The 13,680-nt window shown below is 29.9% G+C and overlaps 1 protein-coding gene across 2 annotated transcripts in view; it reads right to left on the reverse strand.

The window, feature by feature from the left end:
- Positions 1-295: 295 nt before the first annotated feature.
- Positions 296-13,680, reverse strand: part of LOC129803160 (calmodulin) — a 28,785-nt gene continuing 15,400 nt past the window's right edge. For both annotated transcript variants that reach the window (XM_055849524.1, XM_055849525.1), the window contains exons 4-5: positions 2,481-2,723; positions 296-2,386 (exon numbers count right to left, since the gene is read on the reverse strand). In XM_055849524.1, the coding sequence (XP_055705499.1) occupies positions 2,358-2,386; positions 2,481-2,723 (272 nt within the window). In that variant the 3' untranslated portion in view covers positions 296-2,357. The remainder of the gene's footprint in view (positions 2,387-2,480; positions 2,724-13,680) is intronic.

A 13,680-nucleotide genomic window follows, 5' to 3' on the forward strand; every position in this document is an offset into this window, starting at 1 on the left:
TCTTTAAATTTTATTTGCAAATTTTCTGTATGATGTGTGAGACATGAGAAAAAATCCTCAAAGAAGATAACTTTTGAATTATTTCAAAATTATTACTTGTATTTTCCATTTTACATTGTAACAAAGTTGAATTAAAACACACAGCTACTATTTTTTGTTTTTTTAAATTTATAACTCCTATTGTGAAGTGTTTTTTTGCTCATTTAAATAGTTTTTTTTTGTTATCAGCAAGTACATTTGGAGGATTTTTTTCTGGGCAAAAAAGTGGAAGATGACTGATAGTTAAAAACAATAGTTTTGTTTTCTAACGAGAAATTATTATTGAAATAGTTTGTTTTTTTTTAAAATATAGTATTACAATAAGTAGTATAAGGGTTTTTTCTTGCTTCTCATGTTTTTTTTTTGTAAAAAAAAGAAAGTGATAAACATTAATCATGTTATGTCTTTTTATTTACTAAGAATTCGTGAAATTACTTATTTTGAAATTTCCATATCTTGTTTTTTTCAAAATTTTTTTCTTTCACTTTTGCTTTTAAATTCACCTAAACTTATCTTGCGGAAATGAAGTACTTTAAGTTATATATAATCAAGTGTTTTTTTTGTGGTTTTTCCGTTCGATAGTTGTGGGAGTTTTTTTTTAATTCAAAAAGAAAGGATTCTTATCATTTGCTTTTTATACTTATATTTTTTTTAACTTGAAAAGATTTTTTTTCTTATTTTTTTTGCAAAGGGAAACTTATTTGAATGAATTTAATAAAAGGAATACACACAAGTAGATAATTTTTTTTATATCTCCATTACTCTAAATTGTTTTTTTTTCTTCGTTATCATGTCAAATAATTTTTTTTCATAGGATTTCTTGTGTTTTTTAATGCATTATACTTCTTATATTTATTTATATGTTTTATTACACAGACAAAAATCAAGAAGTACACATAATAGATTTTTTTTCTCATCATCTAGGTACACTTACTTTTTTTATCTTGCATTTCTAGTATTTTTTATATCTTGTTAATTTTTTTTTATATTTAATTCATGTGGTATAGTCAAGAGGTAAAATGCTGTAGTTTTATTTTTCTTTTCTATAAATCTTCAAGATTTTTTTTTCCATTAGATTTCTTTCCAAAAAATTTCGCGCCAGATTTATTTAAACTTGTTTTTTTTTAGGGAGAATATTACGAAGAAAGCTCACCAATTGAATTTGACTAAAATCACATTGTCTTAAGATACATTTTTTTAAAAGTAGTTCTGTTTTCCCATGTTGTTGTTTTTTTTCTATTTAAAAAAAAAGAAAAAGTAACTCTCGCATTTAAAATTTGTGAGTTTATCTTTCTTCCCATTCATATGAAAATTTATTATAATGTACAAATTACAATAAATAAGGTGGATTGTTTCATATATTTTTTTTGTAACCCTACCAAGTAAAGTATGCATTTTCTTTATTATTCATCGTGTATATAAAGATTTTCTTTCCATTTTTTTTACCTTCTCATTCCGTTATGCTTCATTTTCTCGTACAGCACTCAGTTGAAAATTTCAAAAGGTGAGTTTCAAGAGTTACCTAAAAAAGACGCCAAGATCAAACCGCATGTGTTTTTTTTTCATTGTTACGTGTTGATTTTCTTTGCATTTTCCCATTTATCGACTTCAATGCAATTTGCAAATGATGCTGATTTTTTTATTTTTTGAAATATCCGAGGAAAAATTATGTTTTTTCAATATATCTGTTTTTTATTAATTTTTTTTTTTAATTTCTTTTAAACTATTTCAATTCGCAAGTTGGATGTTTTTTTTAATACCATCTAAAAATTGTCCTCTTTTCATTGTATATATATAATCCTTTTTTGTTTTTTTTTTTACTTGTTTTCCATCATGTCTTAATATTTAACAACATACATCGGCGTCGAATAACAGCACAATGAAATATTTTACAAAAATTTACACAAATAGATTAGGGATAGTGATTAAATTTAATTAGTTATCTTATTTGTGTTCTGTTACAAGAATTTAAATTACTTCTTATAATTTAAATTTTATTCATATTTTTTTTATTTCATTTTCACTACAATTTTTTATAATTTTTACTTCATGTTTTTTTTATCTCCATTTAAACTTTTTTTTCTCTTTGAATCAATGTTTTCTTGAAGTGTTGGATTTCTTTTTTTAAATTTTTCTTGTTTTTTTTATACGCATCAAATTCAATCTCCCGGTTTTCTTTTTTTTTTTTACTTTGTAATTTCCTCTCATAATATATATCCATTCAATAAATTATCCCATAGCAAGGACATCGCATGATGGAATTGCGAATTGGCTACAGTCTTTAACAAATACAAAGGCGAACATATACCTGCAGCAGCTCACTTTGATGTCATCATGGTTACGAATTCTGCAAATGAAAGAAGTAACAACAAAAAAAAATGAAGAGTTTATTATGCATTCATCCCATTTCTGAAGGATATTAGACCACAAAATTGTTATACCTTCATAATTGACCTGCCCGTCGCCATCGATGTCAGCCTCTCGGATCATTTCATCTACCTCCTCATCTGTTAACTTTTCACCCAAATTTGTCATCACATGGCGCAATTCAGCCGCCGAAATGAATCCATTGCCATCCTTGTCAAACACTCGAAACGCTTCTCGAATCTCTTCTTCGCTATCCGTGTCTTTCATTTTGCGTGCCATCATCGTTAAAAACTCGGGAAAGTCAATTGTGCCATTACCTGCACGCATTTGAGAAAAGACATTAGGCAAAATAGTCATTTATTCATTAATATTACCACTATAAAACAGTTAAATTGCTCTAAACTTTTCACCCTCTCTCCCACTCCCATCCCCCACCATCCGACCCTAAACCCAACTTACTGACACACTTCTATCAATAAAGTATTAATAATTCAACGAATAAAGCACCGACAGGTGGTTCTCTCAGAAAAAAAAGCTTCAGGATTTGAGAAATAGACAATTCCAATGAAAATTAAACTAAATTACTAAAATAAAATTAAACTAAATACTCTTTTCTTGTCGTCTGTAAAGTTTTCGTGTAAGTTTCTTCTAAGTCATGAGAAACTTATCTCTGAGTAAATTCAACAATAATAAATATGAGATCAAATATGCTTAGAAGTTTATCCATAACTTCTTAAGAAGATAAAAGGATTGTGGAACTTATTCTGTAGGAGATATCCAATAAGTCTTATTGGTTGATTTAACAAAAAGACATATATTGAGTTTAATAGAGATTTTCGAGATTTGCAGTTATGATAATTCACTTAAAATACATCACACTCAGCTTTATAGAAATATATATATAAAAAAAAAAAACAATTTCAATCTGAAAATTAAAAAAAAATGCAGATACTACCAAGGTTAAACGCAAACGACGAAATATTGCACATTTGAAATGCAAAAAAAAAACTAGGGAAAAGTGGGGCACTTTTGAAATTGAAATCTCCTAGGTTTAACCCTTTAAGGACGATTGGAACACCGGTGTCCCATAAAGAAAATAATTTTTCCTGACTACCTAAAGTTATTTTTTCCTTATGTTTGTACATTTTTGCAAAGTAGAAGGTTGAAGGAATCTAGGATATTTGTTGCAAGGCTTCAGCTATTTGTTATATTAGTAATTTTTTAAGCTCAAAAATGACGAATTTTAAAATTCTCATAATGAAAATTAATTTTAAGTTTTTTATACTTCCAATTTTTTTAAGCAAAACCGTTTTGGAAAAAGAAACTACAATACTCAAACATAATATTTTTCATTAGAGTGAAAATTATCATACTTTGGTATCGTCAGAAAAATTACTTAAATTTTTAGACTACTTTTGTCCCTATCGTTCATAGAGGAAAAAAATGCACCGAATCAGACTCTGTTGGATTTTCTAAGGTTAGATGTTGTACTGATTTTGTTTATCGGTTTCATTTTTATTGCTGATTTTCGGTCCGCGAAAACTGTCTCGTCGTTAAAGGATTAAGTGGAACTGAGCCATTATAGGGTAATTTGTCTAAAACGAGACAGTTTGGAAAGTTGGACAAAGCAGTGTGGAATGTGAGACACCTCCTTAAAAACTTGATAATAAATCAATTAAATATTTCAATTTTCGATAAAAAGATTAGTAAACCTAATTTTGTGATTATTTGAGAAGTTAAAAATGCAAAAGTCGTTATTCAACAATCAAAGAGTTACTTGCAATAAGAATTTAAAAATGTATTGCATACGTGATATTCATAACCTTGACACAGTAGTTGTCATTTTCTATGTTTCTTATGGAAGTTGCTAGGAAAATATCAAATTGTTTTGTTTGATTTTTCGGCATAATTTGTGAAATATTATTAAGTCCGTAGTGAAAATCGAAGGACATAAGGTAAAGTGCCATCAAGTCGACCGTTTCCTCAATTCTACTAGTAGAATTATTTATTCAATTTATTTATATTTGCACTAATATTTGGCGTATGATCTAACATTAATAGGTCTATTATTTCATAAATAAATACGAATCAGTGACAATTTTATAGAAATCCACCATCAAACATTCAAAATATTGACCACCGGTCGAATCGAGGAACTGGTCGACTCGAGGGTACTTTACCTTACATCCATTTAAAAGGTGAATAAAATATATTTGTGAAATATTACATTTAAAAAGGATAGAAAAGTGATTTAATTTCGTGTTGCTTTCAAAACGAGTTTTATGAAATCTTGGACAAATTGATTTTGTGAATAAATTTGGTGGTTTTGTGCAGTGAAATCATGTTAACAAGGACGACAATGATCCTTAAGTATCCGGAGAAATAGTTGCAACAGCAGTTAGCAGCTGATAAGAACAAAATCTCCTGGAAAATGCTGTAAGGATTTCCAGATTCCGAAGACCACTTTTTCTGACAGAATGGATAGTAGATATCGCAAAAAACACCTGGAGAAAGGCAAATAGGAGCCTTTACAGAATTCCCAAAGCAAGGCGTCTGTGAAATTTACAGAACCTCTTTTTGGTTGAACGTCCAGGAAGTTCTTGGTAATTAGGATTCCCAAAGTGTTACCCGGACATAAAGGAGGGATTAGCATTACCATCCAATGTGCAAGTATACGCAGAAAACCCTCAACATTTGATTTTCTACATATTTCGTATAATATTTTGTCCTTAATATCACTGTGTCCAACTTTCCAAAAGTTTTTGTCCAACTTTCCAAAATTTTGTCCATCTTTTCAAAATGTGTTGTTTTTTTTAATTTGATGGAATATTCCAATTAATTGGTTGAAATATCTATTAAAAACTGTTAAGATTCAGTTACAATATTTCACAAGCAATCCCATGATGCAAAGAAAATGAAAAAAATAAATATTTATTCGGCTTAAAAATGCATTTAAAATTGAACTTTTTCATAAGTGTCTCTCTTTCCACAATCCACCCTAATTTAGCTTCCCAATCTGCTTGTGCAGCTAAATTATATCACGATAAGGCTGAATTTTATTTAAAAATATGTGAAAAATCCCAATTTCAAAGGTGCCCCTGCCCCACTTTCAAAGGTGCCGCACTTCCCCCTACTCCGAATTTCGCTTCAACATGGAGTTATGGTGAAAAGCGGAATCTTTCTCATGAACATTTTTATTTAGCACTTTATTGTTCTCAATGAGATCTCTGTGGTGCAATAGGCAAGACCGTCGGGATTTGAGCAGTGGAATCTCTGACTCGACTCTCACAGTGGTGAATTCGAGTCCCGCCCGGTTCAAGCGACTGACAGTAGTGTCATATATAAGATTAATCTAGCCCCCGGCAAAGTGTTTTTTATATGGAGCTGTTTGAAGCCAACTCACAAATTGATCAGAAACTCAGCTTACACTTCTCAAAACGAAGACCGCATTTAGACAGATATATAGTATATTTATCCCTCTTTACAAGGCACAGAGTCTTGTACACAAGGCTCACCTCAATTTTGACATATACCGTGTAACGGTCACGAGTGGAGAAAAAATCCCATACGCATTTGCATGTGAGAGTAAGAAATTAGCTTCAACTTTAAAGGCCACTCGCCGGGGACTAGAGATTAATACTAACACTAAGAGTTAAAAAAAAAGACGGAAAGAGAAGTGTAAAGTATGCAAAATTTCAAATGGAAAATCACATGTGTTAGAAAGAGTACACTCTAGTGAAGTATTACGATGAGTAATAGTTCACTACTATTACTTACTGTTGATATTACTGTTCAAACAAAGACAAAATTCGCTTCGTTTGAAGGTTCACTGTGTGCGAACCATGTCTATATTCCCCTATACATTGCGGTAAGGAGCTTCTGGGCGATATACGATCAACAGATTCTTCCAACACACAGGGCACATTGTAATGATTACATTGAAGTAATACCAAAAAAATATCTCGATACGACTAATAATAATACCGTTCTCAAGTGTTTCATTGATTAAAATAAAAGGATCAAATTGATCAAAATTTGATCCTTTCGCAAAGGATGAATCAAATTTCGATCTCTGAATGCACATTTATCATCAATTTTATCCTTTTATTTTCCTCAGTTTTTACATTATTGATTTTTCTTTATATTGGTTCATGTCTCGACTGTTATCCCCAGTACTTGCCGTGTTTTAAAACACCAAAAGAAAAAAACACGAAGAATTCTTCAGTGTATTACCTCGTGGGCCTCTTGAAGAAATCTCAAAATACCGAATTAGAAAAGATTTCGAATTACCTCATCTTACCCTATACGCGGGAGAAATTAGATGTGATTTTTGACACTTCGAGAGGTATGCATAGTATCAATACCTCTTTGGACATGTACACAAATACCACAGAAGTCAGAAAAAGATGCATACATTCTCCATACATTTTTAGTTAGAGCCTCTGAAACCTAATGACAAGTTTTTCAAAAAGAAAATTAACTTGTTATTTTATTCTGATATATCTTAAAACTGTGCATTAAGTAGTTGTATAAAAATACATAATTCATAATCTTTACTAAATCATACAAGAATTACGAGCAAATTTGATTGAGTCGCAGTACGATATCCGTAAAACTTTTGCTGGATAAAATGAGAAATAGCTTTATACTTTTTATTAGTTTTGACACCCCCTCTACCTAACAAGTTCCGACAACACGAACGAGAAAAATTTCGACTCAAGGGACCACAACACAATGGAGTAGAATGCCACAAAAATAACGTCTTCAGAAGATCAAAAACATGGAAATTTAGGCACGAATTTAAAAAAAATATATATAAATTTAAAATGGGCACCCAATGGGACCAGCGATAGATTACTATGCTAGTGACTCGGGTTCGGATCTCTTTTAGGTCAACAGGATTTTTTCTAGCATTTCTGATGTTCGAATATGAGGTCATATGGGTATGAGATTGACAACCCCATCCCTGTATCGGCGTTATCACACTTGCACATTAAAATTTTAATGTGATTCACATTAATTGTCGCTTGTGGGCGTCCAAATATGTTATTTCTGTCTTACTTACTGGAGTCACTTAATATTTGGGTTTTTTTCTATTTATTGATAAAGAAGTGGACTTGGCCTTCAAAAATAAGTTTAAATTTACCTAAAGCATAAATATTTTTCACATTAAAAAATTAAAGAGAAAATCGCATTAATTTTTCGCATTAATGCTATAAATCAATTTAAATCAAATTTTGTGGGCCAAGTCTACCTTTTTATCAACAAATAGATCAAATTTTGAATATAAAATGATTCAAACACACAAATTACACATTTGGACTCTCACCAACGACAATTAATGTGAATCATATTAAAATTTTAATGTGCAAGTGTGATAACACAGTAAGAAAAATAATAATGCTCGCCTAAAAATCCCGCACGCAGGAAAACCTAGTTCCTATATAAGGGAATGTTGTGCTTGCATTATTATTATTTTAATATAAATTTAAAATTTTTAAAAGATATAATGTAAAAGTTATCAGATATTATTTGGTTTGAACTTGCTATGTAATCCCAAGTAGATTGTATTTTATTATAAAATTAGTCAGAGTATGTTACCCCTAATCCCCATTTTTTCCCAGAGTAGTAACAGAAAAACTTCCTGCCTCCCTTCAAGCTTGAATTGAGGACCATGAAGTACTTTTTGCCCTGAGTTTCTTAATAAATTGTTAGACTATTTAAAAATGTTGCCATGATAAACACATTTTTCAAGTTTTTTTTTAATTCGAAAAAGATCCAGTAAAATTCGCATCTTTCAAAAATGTAGGCGGTGCCCCAGTTTCGTCTAACTGTGTATTAGTAATCGTGTTATGTGTATCACTAATCCCAGTTTGTTTAATCCCGGAAACCCCTGTGTATGATAAGTTTCTCTTTTTAAAGTTTGATTGATTGTTTGGTCCAAAGATATAAAAAAAAACAAAAAAAGTATCTAAATATTGTACATTAAAGGCTGCATTACTTTTTCAGGAAAACATAATAATACGGATGTAATTAAGATTAGGTTTTCTCTATACATTTTATTTTAAATAGTCATCTAAAATTTTAATCTAGAAGACTAAAAAATCACGCTGAGTGTCTTGAGTTCTTTCAATGTTTCAAAGCTCTAGCCAATTACAAAATACATAAGATAGGAAAAAAATGTTATATAGAATAAATTTACATCTAGCTAGAGCTTAAAGTAGTATTAACAGTCAAAACATAAATCAAAATTGATCAAAAATATTTCTTGTCCTGGAATACCAAGACAATTTATAAGAAATCTTGATTTCCTTTTTTTCAAAAATACTGCACTACTTCTAGGCATTAAAAATTTATAATTTCCCTTTAATTATCAATGTCTTAATTTACTAAAGTACTGACCAAAATGTTGGATTTTAACGATACCCCATGTAGGGAGATTTGGAAAATAGAGCACTTCCTAAGTTATTCTTCCAAATTTTAGAAGAGCCTTAAAATTGGAGAATAAAGAAGTCCTGTCAAACTGGAGGATGTTAAAAAATCAAAAGCTCAAGTACTCTAGACTTTCAGCAGTACAGTAAGGTTTTAAATGAAATAGAATAAGGTTTATTGAGAAGCTGACAAATCGCAATATATTTTAAAAACTACACTGAGAAAAATCCGAAAAAAATAAAATAACATTCCGGAAATGTTAATTTTACCCTGCAGTACAGATCCAAAATCGGTGTAAATATTACCCTTTTTAGGTGTATTAGGGGTTAAAGGTACCCTTTTTCATGTTAATTTTACCCTTAGTAAGGTGTAAAATTAACATTAAAAAATGTTGATATATTTTTACACATAAAAATTGTTACAGTTGTGAGGAAAAAAAGTTAATCGCACCCTCTTTTTTTCTCAGTGTAGGTATTTTCTCTAGTTTTTGAAATATGGGTACGAAGAGTCACATTTATTGAGAAACATAGAAAATTTTAGTGATTACGAAGCTTAGGATCGTACGAGGAAAGGGTAAAGGATCACTTTCCTCTACACTTTATTATTACGAAACCCTTTATTGCGATACGATTTGGATGTATATTCTCTTAAAAGATATTTTTATTAATTTCCTACAACAATTTTGGATACATTAACTTTTTTCAATTCACTGAATATTTCGTTTATCATTAAATGTATATTAAAGTAAAATAATTTCTTTTTAATCAACTACAATCTTTATCGCAAACCAAAAACCGGCAAAATCAACAGCAGAGCAACTCGATAGAGAACAAATAAGATATAGAAATAAATATGAAAATCTATATATACTCCATATGGGCAAATACACTCTGGAAAATTAATTTTGAAATGCTTTCGCTACAAAAGAATAAAATTTTATCGACCTTAAGAATTGGTGTAGAGTGAAAAACATACAAAGAAGCGTTGAACAAAGTCAAATGTTCAAAATTCGAAAAAAATACAAATGGATATCAATCAAATTTCAATCAAATTTTGTTCTTTTACTTATGTTCTTTTACTTGTCATTAGCTCTATGTATGATAACATTTTAGGACGTCGACCCTAGATTGATAAATTCTTCTGCAGAGTGTGTAATTTTATTTAATAAAAATGAAAAATCTTGGAAAATTCTAATCTAATCTATATCAAATTTATCAATTACAGAACTCTATTTCAAATAATTTTTAGATAGCTCTATTTTGTCGATTTAAAATTACATGAATTGCAACGAATTGCATAACATTACACATCATACAAATATTCTTTAGCTTGTACTATAAGGTGGGACAACTAAAGTCAGCTTGTCCTATAAGTGTAGAAATAGACAGTAGGGTTTTAGTTTGCCTTATAATAATGAATATTGAGTAAACTACTATTTATTCCGAGTAATTAGCTCTCTTTCTATTCTTTATTTATCAGTCTTCAAATTTGTTTTTCACAAATTTATAGCCTAAAAAAATTATTCTGCTGGATAATCTGTCCAATTCTCCCCTAATAGCCTAATAGGAATTTTGTTCTATATACAGAAAAAAAATCATAAAATAGTTTGTAAATGTTTGTGAGTTCCTTCTGGGTGCTTATGAGATGTTTATAAATCGCAAAATTCACCTAAAGTTCTTTAAAAGTTTGTACTTCTTCACAAACTTTGTAAAAACATCACTTGATGAGCATTTTTTGTTCTTTTATATACATTTATTTGTACATTTTTATTTTTCTCGCAAAAAATTACAAAATTTTACGAACATTTCTTGTGAATTTACTAACTTTTATGAACAAATATTTGGAAAAGTACAAAAATTACTTGTCAAGTGATTATCTTACGAACGATGTTTGTAAAAAAAAGTACAAACTTTTACGAACCTTTTAGTGGGTTATACGATTTAGGAGCATTTCATAAGTCCCCAGTGGGAATTCACAAACATTTACGAACAATTTTGCAAAATATTTTGTCCTGTGTAGTAGGCTTTATCTTTAGTAGGCTCTGTGACGGACGTGACGGAACAAAGACCGCTAAGAAGAATTCATAAGAATTTTGATCCTATTACGTCTTTAAGAAAAAAATTCTCTTGAACAATACGTAAATTTTGAAATTTAGTCATTCAAAATGGCAAAATCCTGGAATAATTTTACGAAATATTTTTTCTGTGCAGAATTGAGGTTGATCCTCTTATGGGGATATTGTAGTCTGAATATTGCAGTCATGACTTTTAACAAATAATTTTTAAATAAAACCAAATTATTAAATGTTAAAAAGGAACAAGAAATAGAACTCAAGTAAATGTACGTTTTGAATAACAATACGAGAAAGGTTTCAATTGGCCCAATGAAAAAGCCATAAAGTTGAAATATTTTCAACAATATAAAATGATTTATAATGGCACATTATTATGTTGTCTGTTTGCGATTTAATAATAATAATAATAACAATGCGGCACAACGACCCATTGAGTAAATAGATCTCCTCGTACGCGAGACTTCTAAACGTGCTTTTTAATCTTATTCAACACCTTATCCAAGGATCAAGTTATCAGCATCATGTTCTGTGGAATCAAGTGCACTGAATACAATTTGAACACATTTCTAGTGACATAGAGGGAATTTGAATGCTTGGTACTAAACCCAATTACGTCCCAAGATATTTTTGTTATCTAGAAACTTGAGTTTTTCCTGTATTTTTTGTATCTAATGAACTTCATACTCTTATATTTTAAATATAAGTAATTTTCGTCCAGTAAAAGATGCTCAGAACATCAAAATAAGGTTTTCTTCCTAATCCGTATAAGAAATTTATATAGGGGAAAGCGCACAGTGCACATGCTTCGTACGATCCTAAGCTTTATAATGACAATTTTTCCTATATTTCTGAATAAATATGTCTCCGCAATAGGGGAGACTGGGGCAAAAAGTAACAAAACGAATATTTTATTTTTTTTACAAACTACTCGAACACCCCAGAAATTTCTGATTAACACAGTTCTATAGGAAATTCACCGCTCTACAACTTTGTGAAAGTAATTTTCCTCTATTTTGCAAGGAAATACGTTTATCGAGCCGTATTCTAAAAGGTAATTTTGTGACCATTCTCAAAAATGCTGGGGCAAATAGTATCAGGCATGGGATATTATCATATTTTGATTCGCTTTGTTACGGTATTCCGTAAATTAAAAAAAAAATACCTAGATAACATATTTTCATAGGAAATTTATTCCTCTACACTTTTGTAAAACATCATTTTTTCTAACAGAACGATAAAAACGATTTTCAAGCTATTTTAGAAAAAAAAAACACACAAAAGACTACAAATCGTTTGACCAATGCAAACAACAAGCGGCGACACATGGCATTGACGTTTTTTTTTGCCGTGAGACATCATAAATTGTTTTGGTTTTTCTTACTCTTTCCTCCATACCTTTTGTTACTTTTTACCCCAAGTGGTAGTTTTTAATAAAAAGATTTCTTGAGAGAAGAATCTTTGTAAAATTCTAAAATAGACAGAGGCTTCGTATTCAAAGAATCCAAGTCATTTAGGAAATATTTACCAGTGCATCAATTTTGGAAAATAAGTAGGTAATAATTGATATATTCTTCAAGGAAAATATTTCAAAAATAGGGCTAAAAATTTTGATATTTTTTATTTTCTAAATTCCTTGTTCGAATTCTAAAAAACATACAACATCAAAGAATGTTTATGAAAGCTATTTGTGATAAAAATTTTAAGCCGCTATCTTATTTATCTTGGAAGATATTGAATTTTGAAATTTTCAATTTGTGACTTTTTGCCCCAGTCTCTCCTATACTTTAAAAACTGGGCATTTTCTTCTAGTTTTGGTGCGATGAGTCGAAATTATTAAATTATATATTGGTGCGATGACTCAAATATCAAATCCTTCGTGGACTTATAAAGTGAAAATGCAATTTTCGCTCATTTTTTCTCCCCAATTCATGACTCTTAGCGACTATTATACCCACTCCAAAGATTAGTTTTTAATCAATCCACATCGCGTTATTGAATTGCTCTATTATCGGAAAATTAAGCAATTGCAAGAGGTGGCAGTGTATGAAATAATTATACAAAATGTCACTTTCAACTGACATTTTTGCCTCATTTTTCAATGTGCAGAACACAATATCATAAATCTCGTATTTATGAATTTTTGTGGAATTATGAATTTTTTTCCAAAAATAGAATTATAGACAAATTTTTGATGAGAAACAATACTCATAAATACAGTTAATCTGTCATATGAAAGAACGTAGTGTGGAAAAATGCGATAAATTTCATCATCTATATTTGGAAAAAAAAAGTAGCAAGTATAGAGAATTGAGAAAAAAAAACCTAGCCAGAATGAATATTTTTCTCCTCTGACTCCCCATTAAATGTTTGATCGATAGGAATGATATAAGTAATAATAAAAAACTGATAAATATTTCAGCCATTGTACCCTCTCACGGCATTTACGTGATATACTTTAGAAGAGAGAGAGAACACCATTTTGTCACTCATTTTCAATTACAATTAAATATTTATGGGCCATAGTTGGAAATTAATTATGGTAAATTACGTGGACTGAATGATAGCTCTTCAATTGATTGCCTCTTTTTCATCCATACACACTTCAACGTACAATTCTTCAAATTTTCCTTCCCGTATATGAATTCAAATGCGAAAAAAAAATACTTGACGCAATATCTTCTCTGCTGATGAATAAAATTTTATATCACCCACAAACGTCAAATTAAATAGAGCTATTAAAAAAAACGAGAAATTATGTAAGAGGCACT

This window comes from Phlebotomus papatasi, chromosome 2 (genome assembly GCF_024763615.1).
Source record: "Phlebotomus papatasi isolate M1 chromosome 2, Ppap_2.1, whole genome shotgun sequence".
Classification (NCBI taxonomy): domain Eukaryota; kingdom Metazoa; phylum Arthropoda; class Insecta; order Diptera; family Psychodidae; genus Phlebotomus; species Phlebotomus papatasi.